At 44.6% G+C, this 20,835-nt stretch overlaps 1 protein-coding gene across 4 annotated transcripts in view; it reads right to left on the reverse strand.

Annotated features, from left to right (window-relative positions):
- The window catches only part of SF3B1 (splicing factor 3b subunit 1), a 134,867-nt gene that overhangs the window by 101,568 nt on the left and 12,464 nt on the right, over positions 1-20,835 (reverse strand). For all 4 annotated transcript variants that reach the window (XR_016315361.1, XM_089692692.1, XM_089692693.1 and 1 more), the window contains exon 2: positions 10,721-10,887. Coding sequence is in view for 3 of the 4 variants with exons in the window: in XM_089692692.1 (XP_089548818.1) it covers positions 10,721-10,887 (167 nt within the window). In the remaining variant the exon portion in view is untranslated. The remainder of the gene's footprint in view (positions 1-10,720; positions 10,888-20,835) is intronic.

Below are 20,835 nucleotides of genomic sequence, written 5' to 3' on the forward strand. Positions count from 1 at the left end.
GAGACAGGGCTGCCCCTTGTCCCCGGCGCTTTTTGTACAGGCGCTTGAGCCGCTGGCTTTAGCGCTCCGGACCGATTGCAATATATCGGGGGTTTCATACGCGGGACAGGAGTTTAAGCTGAATCTTTTTGCGGACGATGCCCTCTTAACTCTTACTAAGCCTCTGATGACGCTTCCTAATCTGCAAAGGGTTCTTGAGCGCTTCTCTTTGATTTCGGGTCTTCGTATTAACTTGGATAAGACTGTCGCTCTTAATATTACTTTGGATTCCAATTTGGTTTCACGCCTTCAATCCTACTTCCCTTATAAATGGGCTTCCTCCTCTCTTGAATACTTGGGCATCCGCTTGACCCCCACCTATGACTCCCTCTTTGCTGCGAATTATTACCCATTGCTTAATTCTCTATCTTCTCTTCTGCATTCCTGGCAATTTCCGCACCTGTCTTGGATAGGGCGGGTGCATTCGGTGAAAATGACCGTCCTGCCGAAATTGTTATATTATTTTCGTACTCTCCCAGTGCGGGTACCCCCTCATTTCCTTCGGTTGCTTCAGGCGAAGCTTATGCGTTTCATCTGGGCCAATAAGCACCCCAGAGTATCTAGGAATACGCTCTTTGCTCAGACTCCAGGGTGGCCTTGGGGTGCCCAATGTAACTATTACCAGGCGAGCCAGATTGCCCCGCTGTCTATGTTGCACGCTTCCTCTGACGTCCCTCTCTGGGTCTTGCTGGAGCTTCCTAACTGTGCCCCTATCCAACCGTCGGCGCTTCTATGGCTTCCCCCTGCCCTGCGCCCTGTCACTGAGCCCGATGTTGCTCCATGGCTTACAAGTCTGGGACTCGGTACGTTATTCCAGTGGCCTGATGTCACCCTTTCTGCCTTTGCTTCCAATTGTTAACAACCCTCTTTTCCCACCGGGTTTAGATCACCCAAGGGCGTTCTCTTGGTGGGTGGCTCATGGGTTTTCGCAGGTGCGACACTTTTTGGTTTCTCGGTCCTTCCCTACCTGGGATCTTCTTCGGGAGTCCCGGGATGTTCCCCCAGAGGTATTTTTTTTGATACCTTCAATTGCGGCACTGGCTACTCTCGCTGCGGGGCACTTCTTTTCCATACCAGAAATCGGCCTTTGAACAGCTTTGCCAGCAGCGCCCGGGTGCCCCGGGCCTTATCTCCCTTCTTTATGCAGCCTTGAACAGACGCTTGTCGCATACTTCTCTTTCATATGTTGTTCAGTGGGAGCGTGACCTGGGAGTGGATGTGGATCCGGAGGACTGGAATAGGGCCTGGTCACTCATAGCTAAATGCTCATTCAATACCACCACGCTGGAGGCAGCCTATAAGGTATTGTTTCGTTGGTATTGGGTTATGGCTCGTTTGGCCCAGGCTAATCCCGCTTGTAGTGATCGATGTTTCCGGGGTTGTGGCCATCGTGGCGATGTCTTGCATACCTGGTGGTCATGCCCGAGACTGGTCCGTTTTTGGTCTCGTGTATTTGGCCTCCTTTTCACGTTGTTTCATCTATCCATACACCAGGATGCTCGGTATGCCTTGCTTTAATGCCCCACATCGGGTCTCTTGGCTCATCAGCAGAAGCTGGCATCCTATTTGTTTTCGTCGGCCACCAGAACAATTGCTCAGGCCTGGAAGAGTCCGTTTGTCCCTTTTCAGGGGGTGCGGGATCGTATGACCAATATGATGCTTAATGAACAGATGTCGAGCATATGCAACGACTCCCAATGTAAATTCTCGAAAATATGGGAATCATGGTTGCAATATGCCTTTCCCACGCTTCCTTTGGCTAGTATGGGGATGTAATGGCGTTAGGCACTGGCGTTCGATGGTGGCGCTCTTGGATCTCTGCCCCCCTCTTCTCCCTTTTTTTTTTCTCTCCTCTTATTTCTCTTCTCTTTCTCTCCATTTCTGTTAGTTTTTTGGGTGATAGTGGACAGCTGCCTTTGATTGCAGTTAGAATTTCATTACCGTCATTGTAACCTATGTGCCATTGATAGCCCCTGCGTGGGCGTACCTTCTGCCTTGTTGAAGTTAGAGCACTGTTTTTCTTTTATTATGTTTTTTATCTTATCGGTGCAATTGATAGCCCCTGTGGGGGCATGTTTTGTCGCCTCTGTTTTATACTGATTAAAACTAAAATAAACTATTGAAATACAAAACTGAAAATAAACTTAGTGGAACCAATTTAAGTAAAGTTATATGGGTACCACCACAATATAAAGGATTAAAAGATAATGTAAATATATACACTTTAAATGTTTTAAGGGTTTGGGATAATTTGCACAAAACATGAAATGGGATTTTAATTCTATATTGATGCCACTAAGAAACACAGTTTTTTCCCCCCAGGTAGAGAAGAGATAGCAGGTAAATGGTTCAAAAAGAAGGATGTTCAATTGAGGGATGTTATGGTGGGGGGTGGATTGGGATCATTTAGGGATTTGGAAAGGAAAAAGGGAGAGATATTCACTAAGATAGAGGAGTGGCCTTTTTTTCAATTGAAATGTTTTGTGGGGAATCTTTCGAAACCATTGATTAGAGGGGATTGGAATTTGTTTGAAAAGTTGTTGGGGTCACGAGGTGATGGGAAACACGGTATTGCTAAAGTACATAAAATTCTTACTGAATTGGACACAAACACAAAGCCAATATATATAGTAAAATTGGGAAATGGATATGGGGGTTCTGATGGATGAGGAAAAAAACAGAAGAAAATATATAGATTAACTCACGAGAATGTAAGTATGAGGGAGGTAGAAATAAATTACAAGTGTTTGATAAGATGGCACATTACACCGAATGTTGAACATAAGATGTGTGGGGAGAATTCACCATGGTGTTGGCGGGGATGTGGAGAGACAGGAACAGTGTACCATATATGGTGGGAGTGCCCAAAAATCCAAGTATTCTGGAAGACAATTAATTTAATAGGAACGATAACTGAAATCGATGTTGGGTTGGACCCAGAAATATGTCTCCTGCACAGTACAGACTTAACAGTGAATAAATATAAGAATCAGGTATATGGTACTATCTTAATGCTGCAAAAGCTTTGATACCCAAGTTCTGGCGGAAAGTAAAAGGTGCCGAGAGAGGAAGACTGGGTAGATAGAGTGAACCAGATTAGAAAGATGGAAAAACTTTATCACATGCAGGAAGATAAGATGGAGGTTTACCATATGAAATGGGAAAAAGCTGGTTTGAATAGGAAGTATAGGAAACTATAAGGAGGAATGAAGATCAAACTCTACTCGCCTTAGTAGGAAGATCTGTAGAGAATACAGAGAAGGTTGACGGGGAGGGTGGGTGGGATGAGATCGGGAAATAGGTTAGAAAGTGTAAATAAGAAATGATTTTTGTATTTTTTTTGTCTTTTATGTGATAATGATGGAAATATGCATTTAACTGAAAAATCAATAAATATTTAAATTTAAAAAAAAAAGGTATCAGTTTTTTCCATTGCTGTGTTGGTAGAAATGGTTATCCCATCAGAGAGGGTTTCTACACCCGATGATTGAATGTGAGGATACATTTGTTTACCATTTAATGCCTGTTTACCCATTTTTCTGCTATATGGTCTGTACAAATAAAATGCCTTTGCAAGACTGAAAAAAAAACAAAAACAAAAACCCCCACAGGATTTTTTTGTTACTCACTGTAAACTCCCTTTCTCTGAGTTCACTGATGGACATAGCTCATTTGATTCCTGACCATGGTGTTATATCACCACCTACAGGAGTAGGACACTAGGCAGAAAACAGCTCCGCTCCACATATGGGCAGTCCTAGCTGGTATAAAAACCCCGTTTTTGCTATAGGCAATCCAGTTTGTAACAAAGCAGTGTCAGAAGTACAGTGGGGCAAAAAAGTATTTAGTCAGCCACCAATTGTGCAAGTTCTCCCACTTAAAAAGATGAGAGAGGCCTGTAATTTGCACCATAGGTAGACCTCAACTATGAGAGACAAAATGAGAAAAAAAAATCCAGACAATCACATTGGCTGATTTGGAAAGATTTTATTTGCAAATTATGGTGGAAAATAAGTATTTGGTCAACATCAAAAGTTCATCTCAATACTTTGTTATATATCCTTTGTTGGCAATGACAGAGATCAAATGTTTCCTGTAAGTCTTCACAAGGTTGGCACACACTGTTGCTGGTATGTTGGCCTATTCCTCCATGCAGATGTCCTCTTGAGCAGTGATGTTTTGGGGCTGTCGCTGGGCAACATGGACTTTCAACTCCGTCCAAAGGTTCTCTATGAGGTTGAGATCTGGAGACTGGCTAGGCCACTCCAGGACCTTGAAATGCTTCTTACGAAGCCACTCCGTTGCCCGGGTGGTATGTTTAGGATCATTGTCATGTTGGAAGACCCAGCCACGTTTCATCTTCAATGCCCTTGCTGATGGAAGGAGGTTTGCACTCAAAATCTCACGATACATGGCCCCATTCATTCTGTCCTGTACATGGATCAGTCGTCCTGGTCCCTTTGCGGAGAAACAGCTCCAAAGCATGATGTTGCCACCCCCATGCTTCACAGTAGGTATGGTGTTCTTTGGATGCAACTCAGCATTCTCTCTCCTCCAAACACGACGAGTTGTGTTTCTACCAAACAGTTCTATTTTGGTTTCATCTGACCATATGACATTATCCCAATCCTCTTCTGGATCATCCAAATGCTCTCTAGCAAACTTCAGATGGGCCCGGACATGTACTGGCTTAAGCAGGGGGACACGTCTGGCACTGCAGGATCTGAGTCCCTGGCGGTGTAGTGTGTTACTGATGGTAGCCTTTGTTACATTGGTCCCAGCTCTCTGCATGTCATTCACTAGGTCCCCCCGTGTGGTCCTGGGATTTTTGCTCACCGTTCTTGTGATCATTTTGACCCCACGGGGTGAGATCTTGCGTGGAGCCCCAGATCGAGGGACATTATCAGTGGCCTTGTATGTCTTCCATTTTCTAATTATTGCTCCCACAGTTGATTTGTTCACACCAAGCTGCTTGCCTATTGCAGATTCAGTCTTCCCAGCCTGGTGCAGGTCTACAATTTTGTTTCTGGTGTCCTTCGACAGCTCTTTAGTCTTCACCATAGTGGAGTTTGGAGTGTGACTGTTTGAGGTTGTGGACAGGTGTCTTTTATACTGATAACAAGTTCAAACAGGTGCCATTGATACAGGTAATGAGTGCAAGACAGAGGAGCCTCTTAAAGAAGAAGGTACAGGTCTGTGAGAGCCAGAAATCTTGCTTGTTTGTAGGTGACCAAATACTTATTTTCCACCATAATTTGCAAATAAATTCTTTCCAAAGCAGCCAATGTGATTGTCTGGATTTTTTTTCTCATTTTGTCTCTCATAGTTGAGGTTTACCTATGATGCCAATTACAGGCCTCTCTCATCTTTTTAAGTGGGAAAACTTGCACAATTGGTGGCTGACTAAATACTTTTTTGCCCCACTGTATAAACTCCAAATAGAGGGGTGGGTGCTGTGTCCGTCAATGATCTCAGAGAAAGCGATTTTACGGTAAGTAAAGTAACAAAAAAAAAATCCCACTTTCTCTTACGGTCATTGACGGACACAGCTCATTTGATTCTTGACCATAGGGATGTCCCAAAGTAGTGCCGCATCATAGGGTGGGAAACCAAAAACAAGAGCGACCAGGCAAACATGCCAACCACCCGAACAACCCCTAAAAGGGGCAAACAAGGATCTTGAGTATGAAGCCAAGCAAACAAAAGCAAGCTTCAGCAAAGGCAAAACCATCAACAAGTAAAATCTTGCAAGCGATTACAAATGGCCAGGCAGCTGCACTGTAAACCTGAGAAAACAGATGCCTGGTAGCATAGGACATACTCAGCACCCCAGGGTAACAGGCCGGAACAGGGAAGAGAGGAACCCAGCCCCTTAAGAGTACAGCAGGATAAGCTTCCACCAGAGCCACTGGGATAAAAAAAAAAGTCAGAGGCGGCCACCAAGCCTCCTCTGGGGCTGCAGTGGGCCGTACAAGAGAGGCCAACCTCTGGCAGGAGGGCGCAATGAACAGGAACCACAAAGCACCTGGCCTATATCCAAAAAGTGCCACCCACCCTCCTAAGGATGTGACGGCTGTGGATAGTCACAAGAATGGAGGACAATGTCCTAAGGCACGTGAAAAGCGGACACCCCCTTCGATAGAAAAAAAAAAAAAGACACCAATGTGAACCTCCCCAACCTTGTGTAAAACTCAATGGGGAGACAAGAAAAAGGATGCTAGCCCAGACACCCACCTCATAGAAGAAATGGTGACCAAGAAGCCAAGTCATGGAGAAAGAGCAAGCAGGGAAATATCCAGATACTTTGCAAATGGAAGCTGCTGGAGAACCAAAAGACCCAATTTAAGTCCAACAGTAAAAGTTAGTACACGGTGGGCGCCAGCCGACAAACCCCTCGACTAAGATGCGAATCAGGAAGTGCATAGCCAAGGGATGCCGATGGAGGATAGAGAGCTGAAATTTGACCTGTAAGAAAAACAAACTCGGCAAGTTACTGTGCAGTGCAGGGACATGGAAAGACACCCATAATCGTGCCCCAGGCAATAAGAGCCTACCAGGCTTGACAACATATCTTCCAAAACGATGGACTCTTGAGCTGTCAATATAAAAATGGGAAAACCCAAAAAAACTGACAACCACATGTACCACCAAATCTGTCTTTCTAGAGCCATGCCAACAGCCAGAATAATGCAGGATGACAGACTGGACCCTGGAACCAGCGGCCCTCCAAAGAGTCAACTGCCAGGATGTGTCCAGGACCAGCCGTACCACAACAATGAATCAAACCAGCCTAAAGCTGTCAGATGACCAGAATCCCTTCAGCTCCTATCCTGCGATCCTGTGCAGCAAGTGAAGAAGCGAGAAGGACGAAAAAGCGGAACACAGATGCAACTGGTCCCCCAAGCAACCAGTGCATCCGCCAGGGGTCCCGCACTCATGCCACAACAGGGGCACAGTCCCACTGAAAGACGCCAGATCCACGTCCGGGATGCTGCAGCCTAGACAGATCTGACAAAATGCATCCAGGTGCAGGGACCACTCCCCCTGATCCAGCGACTGACGCAATCCACAGCAAATTCTCTACACTGGTAATTGCCAGAAAGTGCTTTCCTGCCCACTGCAAAAAGCAAGACGCCTCTAGCGTCACCACCACACTAATCGTGCCACCCTGGAGGAGGACAAAGCCCACTTTGGTGACATCGTCCAACAGGATCCTGACCGGGAGACCCCAGAGAAGGTTAGGCCAGTGCTCCAGAGACAACAAAATCAATGCAGCTCCAGGGCGTTGACGGGCAAGCAAGCCTCCTCTTGAGTCCCGCAGCCTCAAGCCAATTTCGAGCACAAGACTCCATCCCAGCCAGGCAGGTTGGTATCCTTCTGAACGTCCGAGCAGCAGAGAGAAAAAAAATAAAATGGATTCCCAATTTACAGGGTACGGCACCAGAAACCACAATAGGAGGGGAACCCTTGTCCGCTAAACCAGACGAATCTGGTAATCTAGAGAAGCCATAAATATGTCCCATCCGAACAAGATTCCCTTCCACAGAACTCCCATATGGAACTGCGCACATGGTACTGCTGCAAAAGGTGGACACCATATAACCCAGAGTTTGCATGCAGGACCATAGGGAAGAAGACCACCAGATACCCATGTCCCCTGGTGGGCACACTGTTCAAAAGCCAGGCCTCCTCCTTTGAAGCCTTGCAGGGAGCACATCATGACCCCGACAGAGAGACTGTCTGCAGGGGCAGGTTGTTCAAAGAACCAGGCCCAGCCATCCACTAGGAATGGAGCCAGCACCTTGGAGAACACACCAAGGATACAGTGTCAGTGCCAAAATAGATAACATGCACCCCCAACCACAGAGCGTAGGACCCGTTGATGTCATTCACCCATGGGAGTCCAGGACACTTCAGCAGTAGCATGGAGTAAGGACCGAAAACACTTCCCAGACAGAACCTCAACACTGAAGTAAGGGGCTGTCAGCCAGGGTAACATGGTGACACAGACCAAGGGCCCCCGTCATACGTGTACCCGCAAGACATTTAACTGACTGGCCTGCTCCAGTCTAGGAAATGGCTTAGTTGTGGCCGACCTAGTGCTGAGCTAGAGGTCTGCACACGCTCAATGGCCAGACTGGGGTGACAACTGTATCTAGATTATCTAGCCCGTCAACCAACCAGACTATTGATTAAAGATCTACACAGGAAAAAAATCCCAGGAAAAAAAAAAAAAAAAAAAACCACACACTAGGCCCTTACTCCTGAACACTTAGAGAACTGAATTGCCTATAGCAGAGAGGGGGTTTTATACCAGCTAGGACTGCCCAAAGGCGGCACTGAGTTCTTTTCTGCCTAGTGTCCTTCTGTAGGTGGTCAAGAATTAAACGAGCTGTGTCTGTCAATAAACAGAAGAGAAAACATACTTTTGTATTTATATGGTTTCTCAATTTTTATTCAATAAAAACAAAAAACGGTAGGAGGGGGAGGGAATATTTTTAAAATAATCACAACATCTGATCAGTCAGTTCTGTCTGCTTGCAGCTGAGGGCAGGGACTGTCAGTCACTACACCTCTCTCTCTGCTCCTCCAGAGCCAATTCTAATGAAAGCCTGAGGGAAGTGTGTGCATTTTAATCGTACAATACAGGACACAGGCAGAATACTCATACACCTGGGGAAATTCCCACAAAGAATAGGAAGGGCAGGCAACAATGTGCAAAAAGGCTCAAACAAGGGTTAGAAGTCTCTGCAAAAACCTTTTGGCCAAAAAGCTGCATCAGTAGAAGATTGCATGTCCACCTTGTAAAACTTATGAAAGTATGAACAGAAGATCAGGTGGCAGCCTTACTGGGTAACAGAGGCTTGGTGCTGTATACTTTACAGTGCCGTGAAAAAGTATTTGCCTCCTTCCTGTTTTTTCATTCAGTTTTTTTTGTGAGTAGCGGCAAATGCCCAAAGTTAATCACATGACACAGAATGGCCCAGTCTGTACATGTGATCACTGACTAATCAGAGCTAGGGATGCCCCGATACCAGTTTTTTTTTTTTTTTAAAGTACGAGTGGCGATATTTTTGGACAAGTACTCGCTGATACCGAATACTGATATAGCAGCTTACCAATCAGATGCCATCTAGCATGAACTGTCATCGCTACAAGGTGAGAAAAGAATGCGGCAAGGATTTAAAATCACCACCGCTTTCTCTCCTCTCACTGACACTCAGCATGGGATGCCCGCAGGGAGGTTTCCTGCACTGCTCCTGTGTGAATTCTGACTATGACAAGCCTGGGTTCACACAGAAGCAGAGGGGAAACAGCATGAGATTTGGACAGGAATCACATTCCTGTTCAAATAGCATGTTAATCACTGCGGTGCAATTTGCGTTCATTAACACAAATCACACAACAAAGTATCGGTTAAGATATCAGGAGTATTTTTATGAGTACTTATGAAAATACTCAGTATCGGCACAGATATCTGTATCAGTACATCCTTAGAAATCATTTAAAAACTGCATTTTGTACTTACTCAGGTTATCTTTGTGTAATAGTAACATTTATTTGATAATCTGAAGCATTTAAGTGTGACAAATATGCAAAAAAATAAAATCAGAAAGAGGGCAAATACTTTATTCACAGCCGAGACTACATAGTTTATACACCGAACATGGTGGGTACATCTATAAAGTAAAGATGATAGTTAATTTGGACCAGCTTAGTCCAAACAATCCATTTAAACTTCACAAAAGCTGGAGATTGGCTTTTGACTAGGTTCACACAGCAACAACAAGAAAGTAGTGCGATTCAGCGGAGCAATTTTAACTGCGATCGACAATGCAGTTACCTTGCGATTTTAAAATCCATCTCTCTCGAAAATTAGATTGCACTGTGCCAATGTTGCACAGGAACTCTCTCTCCAAATCATACTGCATATCAACTGCATCTATCTGAACACCCCCCATAAGAACACATTGTATTTCACTTGTTATGCAAATTCAGACTTTAAAAATTGCATCAAGAAACGCACCAGGGCTTAAGGAAATATGGAGGTATAAAGAAGTTGAATGACAGGAGGGAGCGAGGGAGAAGATTGCAACTTTAGGAATGGAAGGAAGACAGTTGTCTGGTCAAGGAAAACAAAACAGTGCTCTGCCTGCTGGTGGAAATGCAATCTAAACGGAGGTTGCTGTCCTAGAAGATGATTGGAGAAAGGTTAATTATAACATTTCTCATGGGTGCACAATATATTTTAAGTCACTCTTTGCAGGGGTGTAATGCCTATGAAAAGCTGTACCGTGCTTAAACATGTACACAGGGAAATTTGTTTAAAAATGGAGTGATTGGGCCATACAACCCCTTTGTCTTATGGAGTTAACTTATATGCAAAGCGGTATAGAGGTAGTTAGCACTGTTTAGTATTTATTCGCCCCTCTCATATCAATATTGTATGCCGAATAGAAACTTAACTAGTCTACTTTTGACAGTCTGGAATATGTTTTATGACAAACTTATTTTCTGTATCTGGAGAAGCTTTGCCATAATAAAGATTGCCAGAATTAAAAAAAAAACAAAAAAAAAAACGGAGTGACCAATTTGGTTTTAATGTAAACTCCCTTAGGCTCAGATTACAGGATGTTGAATTTACAAAGTTAAACTAAAATCATGTCACAAAACCACTTACATCTTCTTGCTCATTTGTTGCGATAGATGTCAGATATCCTGAAAATCTACTGTCACTTCCACCATATATATCCCGGTCAAAGTAACCTGTTGAATCAAGTCCAACTCCTTGCGTTTCATCGAGTGCTGCCTTCTTTCCTTGAATTTCAAGTATCTGTGCTTCAATATCTAAAGAGAAGAATATAATAGCATTAAATTATCAATACAGTTAACAGGAAATATAAAAAATACAAAGTGCATCTAACAACGATCACCGCAGGTGATCGCTGGCTGTGCGAGCAACCATGAACAGCTGCAGCTGCCGACGTCAACCTGTTATTGAAGTGTACGAAGAACAGTATTATGTAGAAGATACCGTGGCTAGGTTGTGCGAGAAACTATGTGTACCTTTTGTACAGCTGCCCCTCAAAAATGTGCTCCCCTGAAACGCACATAAAAAAAAAAAAAAAGCGATTAAACCAATAGTTGTGAGCAGCGCTAGTACATTTTCATATGTTGTGCCTAATACTGACAATCATATATAAAAAATTAATAAAAATCCACAATTGTGATCCAAAATAGTGTCCTAAACATTAAAGAAAAATAAGAAGAAACGAAAAAGTAAAAAAATTGACGTGCTTAGAAACAGTCCAAGTAAACTGACACTCACCAGAACAATATAACCCTTATGGTTGTAATGGGTCAGTGATGCTCAATTCATATTGCCCGATACCCAGACACCCAGGACATTATGGGTACAGGGCAGGGTTTTTTTTTTTTTGGGGGGGCGGTTTCCTTAAACCATTTAGCCCTGCAACAGGGTTTACTAGCGAGATGGAATCACTCCGGGAGCTGCACTGATGCCTGGATACTTTCAAAATCCCCCAGTAAAGTGGCCCTTCCCCCCACAAACGTGTGCATCCTGGGCTACGCTTGTCCAGACCAGCAAAGCAGGCACCACCAGGTAGAAGGGAGGAAGAAGAGCAGACACACGGTCGCTCTACTCCCCACCTGGTTCCTGACCCAGAAGCGATGACATCACTTCCAGGTCCCCATTGACAGTTTCCCTGGCCAGTGAAGCCAGGAAAGAATGTAAAAGCAGTGCACAGGAGAGACATGAAGTGTTTTTTTAGACCTTGGATGTCTCATTAAAGAGGACCTGTCACCAAAAAAAATTATCACAAGATGAAAAAGAAAAAAAAAAAAAAAAAAAGTAAAAAATTAAAGTTACACCAAAGAACCCAAAATCCCCCCCCCCCAAAAAAAAACATTTTGAGGCCCTCCACCCCCAATATTCACACGTATAAACGTTAATGCACACGTCATGGTGCCTACGCATGAAAACGTTGATTACAAAACACATTACATATCGCCGCACATGCCAGAATGAGAGCAATAATTCTAGCAACAGATCTCCTCCGTAACACTAAACCAATGACTTATAGGGGGGGCTTTTAAAGTGTCGCTTATAGAAAATATAGGACAGAAGTATGTCGCCATTTCACGGGTGTACACCATTTTAAGGTTTGACATGTTAGGTATCTTAGGTATTTCGACTGTTATATATTTTATCCCAAAAAATTGGCAATTTATTGCGTTTGTGTCCCCCAAAAATAACTTTAGTGTGTTTTACTGAAATTTTGTGCATCCTAGACCTTCGCAGTAATATCATGCGACATAAAACAATTGGATCTACCACCATTTTATTCTCTAGGGTGTCTCCTTACAAATATATAATATTTTGGGGGTTATGTAATCTTGAGGCCTAAAATTATTTTTTTTCTAACCATGTGTGCAAAAAAAGGCTCTGGCAGTGAATGGGTTAAAAGGTTCACCTTCAGGAAAATGTTACATGGTGCACCCTTTTTAGGGTGGAACATATAATATGCTTCTGCAGCGGCACAGCGATCCGATACCTGTGTGACAGCAGTATGGGAAAAAGTCCCCTGTACCAGCTATCACTTTTTTTGAAAAAAAAAAAAAACAAAAACGCATCTATGCAGGGCTCTGAACACACTGCCGAATCATTCATTCACAGAGTTCTGTGAATTAATCAAGTACCAATATCCTTTGCAAATGCCAACTTGTAGTTCTCAGTGAACTACTATGGCGCTGTTGAGCGCTCTGGTATTTCACGGATTCTTCCTGGACAGTGAGAATATACCTGTACATCCTGGCCATACAATGTACAGGCAGACATATTACATCCTGCACTGCACCAGCGATCTGCTGATTGCTGGTACAATGCTTTCCAGGCACAAAAAAAAAAAAAAAAAAAAAAAAAAAAGTATGTGTATTTATTTTTTTTAAAGGGTAAACTTTCTTTAGCTCAGCATGAGCTTGTACTCATTCCATGTACAAGTGTAACCTAAAGGAATACGTTTTCTCTTCTCTCAGTGGGGCAGGCCCCTCACTCACTGGAGGAGCACCCAATCAGTGCTCATCACACTCGGATGTGGTGCTGGAGACAAGCAGGTGAGTAGGAGAAACAGTATAATGTTAAAGACATTGAAGGTTTAAGTCGCCATAAAGCCCCTTTCTTTTTTTTTTTTTAAAGCGCCAGACAGTCTTAGAAGAACCTCAGATTTAAAAATGGTTGTGGTTAAAAATTATTATTTTTTTTATCAGGCCAAGTAGATTGTAATAAGGAACTCGTAGATTGGGACCCTTGGACAAGTAGTGTTTTGAAAAATTCCCACACCTCTATGGGTCAATATGCGCCTATAGTACAGGGCCTGATCTAGCCTGTCCGACATGGGGGAGCAGTAAAAAAAATGTCAGCCAGAGTGAAGGAGTCTGTGGGAGAAGTAGAGGAGGCAGCCACTCCACCACCCACCAACTCTTGGCCACCTCAGGAGATACTGAAGATCACAGAGGGGCAATTTAAGCTGTATAGAGGACAGGAAAGAGGTAGTGGTGCACCGAAATGAAAATTCTAGAGCCGAAACCGAAAATTCAAAATGCACTTGGCCGAAAAGTGCAGTTTTTAAAAATGAATATATATTTTTTGAAAAAAAAATACACGGATTTAAAAAAAAAAAAAAAATAATATATATATACCCCTTTTTTTGTACAATATGAAAGGAGGAGGTTAAGGCAAGTAAATAGATGCCAAACATGTCACACTTTAAAATAACGCATGCTCATGGAATGGCGTGAAACCGTGGTACTTAAAAATCTCCACGGGTGATGCTTTAAAAATTTCTACAAATTAGCAATGTAAAGGAGGTCTAGTGCGAGAACTATTGCTCTGACGTTCTTGGTGATACCTCACATGTGGTTTGAACACCATTTACATATGTGGGCGTGGCCTACGTATGCGTTCACCACTACGTGCAAGCACGGGGGGACTTTAAACTTTTTTTTTTTTATTGATGTAGTGTTTTTGTTTTTTTGCTCTGTAAAAAAATAATAATTTAATCACTTTTATTCTTATCAAAAGCAATGTATGCATCGCTCTTGTGATAGGAATTAGTGACAGGCCTTCTTTATGGAGAGATATGGGGTCAATAAGAACCCACATCTCTCCTTTGCAATGTAATGCATTGGGAAAAAAAGAAAGGGGAGCATTGATCTAGTGCTTAATAAATAAAAAAAATGGCCGGAACAGGGATGTGCAATTCATAGCGCCCAAAGCCTGGGACATGTAATTCCGTGTTTCGGGCAGGCATTTTTTTTTTTGCCTTTAGTCTTGCTACGTGTAAGCAGCAGGGCTCATCTGTCAGGTGGAAGCATTTGGGCGGCAGCGCTGCTGCCCAACTGCTTCCACACAGCTCAGTGCCAGCAGCTGCCCCCCTGCCCGCTATAAGTCCCGGGCTCCGCTTGGCCATCTGCAGGTCTAGAACTGGTTCAGTGTGTGCCGGCGGTATGTTGGGATGCGGGTATAGACACGTTCGCTCTCCTCCCCTCCTTGTCCTGACCCAGAAGTGATGTCACTTCCAGGTCCCCGTTGACAGATTCCTGGCCATCAAGGCCGGGAAAGAATGTAATGCAGTGCGATGTGCACTGCATTACCTTCAGTAGAGCACAGGGGAGACATGCAGGGTCCTTTAGACCCTGGATGTCTCAAACAAAATAGAACCTGTCATCAAAAAAAAAAAAAATCATCACAGGGGGGAAAAAAAAAAAAAAAAAAAAAAAAAATTATATTTTTTAAAAATGTAAGATACACACAAGCATATAACCCCCCATACATAGGAGTACATGAACCGCAAATATACATCATAGCATAACCTACAGTTTATTTTTTCAAATCCACCAGCCACAAACACTAAAAGAACCATCTGGATATACACTCACGTTAATGTGCCAAGTTCAAGCACCCACCGTTGTTCCAGAACCAGCATATATTCTGCTGGTAAGAAAACGCCGTCACTGTAAGTGGTGTAGGCACCATCGAAACCTCGCTTCAACATGTTTCACCCAATCAGGCATACTCGGGAAGCTGGGGGGGGGACACCATGTTAAACTTATCCAGACTAAGATGATGTTAACCCTTCAAGCTATTGATAAAGCGCATTATTGTTGGATGTACAATAATACAGTCTTACATTAAAACAAATACTAAATGTAACCTTATTTTATCACTATATTTAAAGTGGTTCTAAAGGCTGACGGTTATTTACTTTCATCTATTCTATGCATGAAAGAAAAAAAAACAAAAAAAAAAAACACCACAACACACCTTCTATGTGAAGCACCCCCCCCCCCCCCTCCCAAATACTCACCTAAGCCCCCTCTCAATCTAGCGATGTGCACTGGAGTCTCGGCTATCCTGGGATTCCCTCCCCTCATTGGCTGAGACACTGTCAATCACAGCCAGTGAGACAATGGGGGGGTGGAGGGCAGCGAGCCGTGGCTCTGTGTATGATGGGATACACGGAGCAGTAGGTGTCCCCATAGCAGCAGCTTGCTGTGGGGGCACCCGACAGGAGGGAGGGGCCAGGAATGTCAGCCGGGGACCCGAGAAGAGGAAGATCCTGGCTGTCCTGAGCAAAACCACTGCAAACAGCAGGTAAGCATAGGTATGTTTGTTACTTAAAAAAAGAAAGCCTTTAGAATCACTTTTACAGATGTATTTTTACATTGACACGACATGTTCTATAATATTCACTGACCTCAATGCACTGCTTCATTGGGCAACTATGTGGCAAATGAGGTTTAATATTGATAAATGTAAGGTTATGCACTTGGGGGCTAAGAATATACATGCATCATACATACTATGGGGGTACAACTGGGGGAATCAATGGTGGAGAAGGATCTGGGAGTTCTGGTAGATCACAAGCTTAATAATGGCATGCAATGCCAAGCTGCAGCTTCTAAAGCGAGCAAAATCCTCTCTTGTATTAAAAGAGGTATAGACTCCAGAGAGAGATATCATATTACCCCTGTACAAATAATTAGTAACACCTCATCTGGAATATGCAGTTCAGTTAGGGGCACCAATTCACAAAAAGAACATTGGGGAACTGGAGAAAGTACAGAGAACGGCAACCAAACTGATAAGAGGCATGGAGGAGATCAGCTATGAGGAAAGATTAGAGGAACTGAATTTATTCTCTTGAGAAGAGGAGATTAAGGGGGATATGATCAACATGTATAAATACATCAGTGGTTCATATAGTGAACTCGGTGTAGAGCTATTCACCCTGAGGCCATCAAAGAGGACAAGGGGACACTCTTTACATCTGGAGGAAATGAGATTAAATCTCCAAGTACGGAAAGGTTTCTTCACAGTAAGAGCTGTGAAAATGTGGAATAGACTCCCTCAAGAGTTGGTTCTGGCTAGCTCAGTGGATTGTTTAAAAAAGGCCTGGATTCTTTCTTAGATACACAGAATATAACTGGATACCAACATTTATAGGTAAAGTTGATCCAGGGAATATCAGATTGCCTCTCGGGGGTTCAGGAAGGAATTTTTTTCCCCTGCAGAAGCAAACTGGATCATGCTCTGCTGGGTTCTTTGCCTTCCTCTGGATCAACTGTGGGTATAGGATAACTTTTTTTTTTTTGTTGAACTGGATGAACTTTTGTTTTTTTTCAGCCAGACTAACTATGTAATATACATCTCTTAAGTATAGTGATAGAATGAGGTTACATTTAGTATTTCGTCTATATTTTAATATAAGATTGTATTGTGCATCCAACATTAATGCGGATCATCTTAGACTAGATAAAGTATATAAAGATGAGTTACCATGGCGCCCCCCAGCTTCCTAGGGACGCCCAATTGGGTGACATGCATTGAGGTGTTGTTTTGATAGTGCCTAAGTCACTTCCTGTGATGTCATTTCCTACCTGTGCAATGCACGCATGTTCTGGGTCCCAGAACAGCAGTGGCCGGTGTCTGCGTACCAGAACTTGGCATAATAACATGTGAGTGCATATCCAGATGGTTCTTTTAGTGTTTGTGGCAAGTGGATTTTAAAAAATAAAACATAGGCTATTTTTCTTTACAGTTTAGGACATTATTTATGGCAGGGTGGATTTGATTTAACTCACTAGTGAAAAGGCTCAATTTAAATCATAATTTTTAAAGAGCAACTGTCATCTCTGTCCCGCAGCAGCTCCTCCTCTGACCCGCTGATGACTCACCGACAGTCCCATTCACTTTAATGGGACGTCTGGTGATGCGGCAGTGACACAACAAGGTGAGGGACAACGAGGCAGCAGGCGAGTGGATGCTCACTAACTGGCGCTGCCATGATGGATCTAAAATGACAGGTGCTCTTTAAATGCAAGGAATAAAACTTGCTGGTAGTTAGAATCTTTAATATTTGCAAACCAAATGAAGGTTTCCTTTTTAGAATAATAGGCTGTCAGGTTAGTAAAACAGCGATATCCGAAACGATTTTAGGTTAGTAGGTTAATCACACATAGTTGGAGAACGACTCAAATGCTTTTATTTCATGTTTTTTCTCATGGTAACTGTGAAATTGAATGAATGCACCAATGCAGTGCATCTCAGCTTGCATTCATTGAATTGAATTTACCAAAAAATTAAATACTGCAGAATATACAGCCTCTTGCTACATAACTAAGCTCCATTTCATGCTGAATAAACTTTATAAATGTATCTTAAATATATACCGTATTTTCCGGCGTATAAGACGACCCCCTACTTTTCCTGTTTAAAATGTAGTGTTTGGGCTATACTCGCCGTATAAGACTACCCCTCTTCCAGTGCACGTCAGTGGGAGGAATAGTGCCCCATCGTTGGCGTCAGTGGGAGGAATAGTGCCCCATCGTTGGCGTCAGTGGGAGGAATAGTGCCCCATCGTTGGCGTCAGTGGGAGGAATAGTGCCCCATCGTTGGCGTCAGTGGGAGGAATAGTGCCCCATCGTTGGCGTCAGTGGGAGGAATAGTGCCCCATCGTTGGCGTCAGTGGGAGGAATAGTGCCCCATCGTTGGCGTCAGTGGGAGGAATAGTGCCCCATCGTTGGCGTCAGTGGGAGGAATAGTGCCCCATCGTTGGCGTCAGTGGGAGGAATAGTGCCCCATCGTTGGCGTCAGTGGGAGGAATAGTGCCCCATCGTTGGCGTCAGTGGGAGGAATAGTGCCCCATCGTTGGCGTCAGTGGGAGGAATAGTGCCCCATCGTTGGCGTCAGTGGGAGGAATAGTGCCCCATCGTTGGCGTCAGTGGGAGGAATAGTGCCCCATCGTTGGCGTCAGTGGGAGGAATAGTGCCCCATCGTTGGCGTCAGTGGGAGGAATAGTGCCCCATCGTTGGCGTCAGTGGGAGGAATAGTGCCCCATCGTTGGCGTCAGTGGGAGGAATAGTGCCCCATCGTTGGCGTCAGTGGGAGGAATAGTGCCCCATCGTTGGCGTCAGTGGGAGGAATAGTGCCCCATCGTTGGCGTCAGTGGGAGGAATAGTGCCCCATCGTTGGCGTCAGTGGGAGGAATAGTGCCCCATCGTTGGCGTCAGTGGGAGGAATAGTGCCCCATCGTTGGCGTCAGTGGGAGGAATAGTGCCCCATCGTTGGCGTCAGTGGGAGGAATAGTGCCCCATCGTTGGCGTCAGTGGGAGGAATAGTGTCCCATCGTTGGCGTCAGTGGGAGGAATAGTGTCCCATCATTGGCGTCAGTGGGAGGAATAGTGTCCCATCGTTGGCGTCAGTGGGAGGAATAGTGTCCCATCATTGGTGTCAGTGGGAGGAATAGTGTCCCATCATTGGTGTCAGTGGGAGGAATAGTGCCCCATCATTAGTATCATTGGGGGGAATAGCACCCCATCATTGGTGTCAGTGGAATAGTGCCCCACCTTTGGTGTCAGTGGGAGGAATAGTATCCCATCATTGGTGTCAGTGGGGGGAGGAATAGTGCCCCATCGTCGGTGTCAGTGGGGGGTGGAATAGTGCCCCATCATTGGTGTCAGTGGGGGGTGGAATAGTGCCCCATCATTGGTGTCAGTGGGGGGTGGAATAGTGCCCCATCATTGGTGTCAGTGGGGGGGGGAAAGTTCCCCATCATTGGTGTCAGTGGGGGTTGGAATAGTGCCCCATCATTGGTGTCAGTGGGGGGGGGGGGGGGGAAGAAAAGTGCCCCATCATTGGTGTCAGTGGGGGGGGGGGGAGGAAAAGTGCCCCATCATTGGTGTCAGTGGGGGGGGGGGGGGGGAGGAAAAGTGCCCCATCATTGGTGTCAGTGGGGGGGGGGGGGGGGGGGGGGGGAGGAAAAGTGCCCCATCATTGGTGTCAGTGGGGGGGGGGGGGGGGGAGGAAAAGTGCCCCATCATTGGTATCAGTGACACCAACAATGGGGTACTATTCCTCCCACTGACACTCGCTGACCCCTGTTCCAGTACGGTGCTGCTGCAGCCAGCATATGTGGTTGCAGCAGCACCTAAGCACGGCACACTTACCTGCATCTCCACTCGATTTTCGCGGGGCCGCTCAGCTCCGCCACCTCGCCGGTGATTGGCCGCCTGTGTGCCTTTCCTGAGCTACAGTTTTGGCGGCCAATCACCGGTGAGGAGGCGGAGCCGAGCAGCCGCGCGAACATCCAGTGGACGACCCGAAGGAAGGAGCAGCCGCGCTTCCTGGACCGGAGCCAGGTAAGAAACAGCAGCCCCTGCCCACCCCTGTACTTAGTTTCCCTTCTGTTGGAAGGGGGGGGGGGGGGGGGGCGGCGGCGGGACTGCGCCGCCCCCTTAAAAAGTGTCAGCATGCCGTTACCGGCGTATAAGACGACCCCCGACTTTTGAGAAGATTTTCAAGGGGTAAAAAGTCGTCTTATACGCCGGAAAATACGGTAAGTATCTTTAGACAGATTTTTACTCCAAAAGCATTTTACTTAAATAAATGATACAAAAAAAAACATCTGATTTTTTTTGTAAAAAAAAAAAATCGATCTTAATTCACCCCGTTTTAAGGACATTTTCCATAAGTGTGGATTATTGTATTAGTGTAATTATATATGTGTGTGTTGGTATGAATTAAGCACAACCACGGAAGTGTATGGGCTTGACAGCCACAGTTAACCACTCACTGGTGTCAAACACAGCTATAGGAATCCATAGATTCCTGCCACGGCCATTTGCACCAGGCTAAACTACTCGTGTGAATGTGGCCTTAGGAAACTAGTTCAGAGGAAAGATATGTCCCCTGACAATGGAGTGAGTGCATAGAGTGTCTTGGGCCCCAAAAGATTTCAATGGGAGTTCTTGAAAAACAAGTGCAACTTGTTTGCATTTTTTTTTTTTTGCTTAAAGCAATATTAACTCCCCCCCCACCCCAATAACAATTCTCAAGATGTGGTGGCTGTATTGTTTCTTTTTTAGGCTTCCACCCCTTTATTTACACCTGGTGAATCAGCCAATACGTGCTATTTTCACCTTCCTTTGACAGACCAGGCCATCCAGCAAAAGCAGGAGTAAAGGGGGAGACACACCATTGAATGTCAGAGGAAAAATAAAAAAAATTTACGCGATTGCATTCTCTACATACACTTGCAGTGAGGGTGGCAATCCTATAGCTAGAGAATTGGCCGTTAATAGGTTTCCACCAGCAACTAGAAAGTGAAGAGACCCAGCAGGATGAACCAGGTTTGTACGTACAATATGCAGGGAACATGTGCAAATGAAATCTGCTGCTATAAGGTACAAACCTTCGTTTTAAAGAAGAACTCTTTA

The sequence above is a fragment of the Staurois parvus genome, unplaced genomic scaffold, assembly GCF_062004578.1.
Source record: "Staurois parvus isolate SC_StPar_1 unplaced genomic scaffold, SC_StPar_1.0 ptg000601l, whole genome shotgun sequence".
NCBI lineage: Eukaryota > Metazoa > Chordata > Amphibia > Anura > Ranidae > Staurois > Staurois parvus.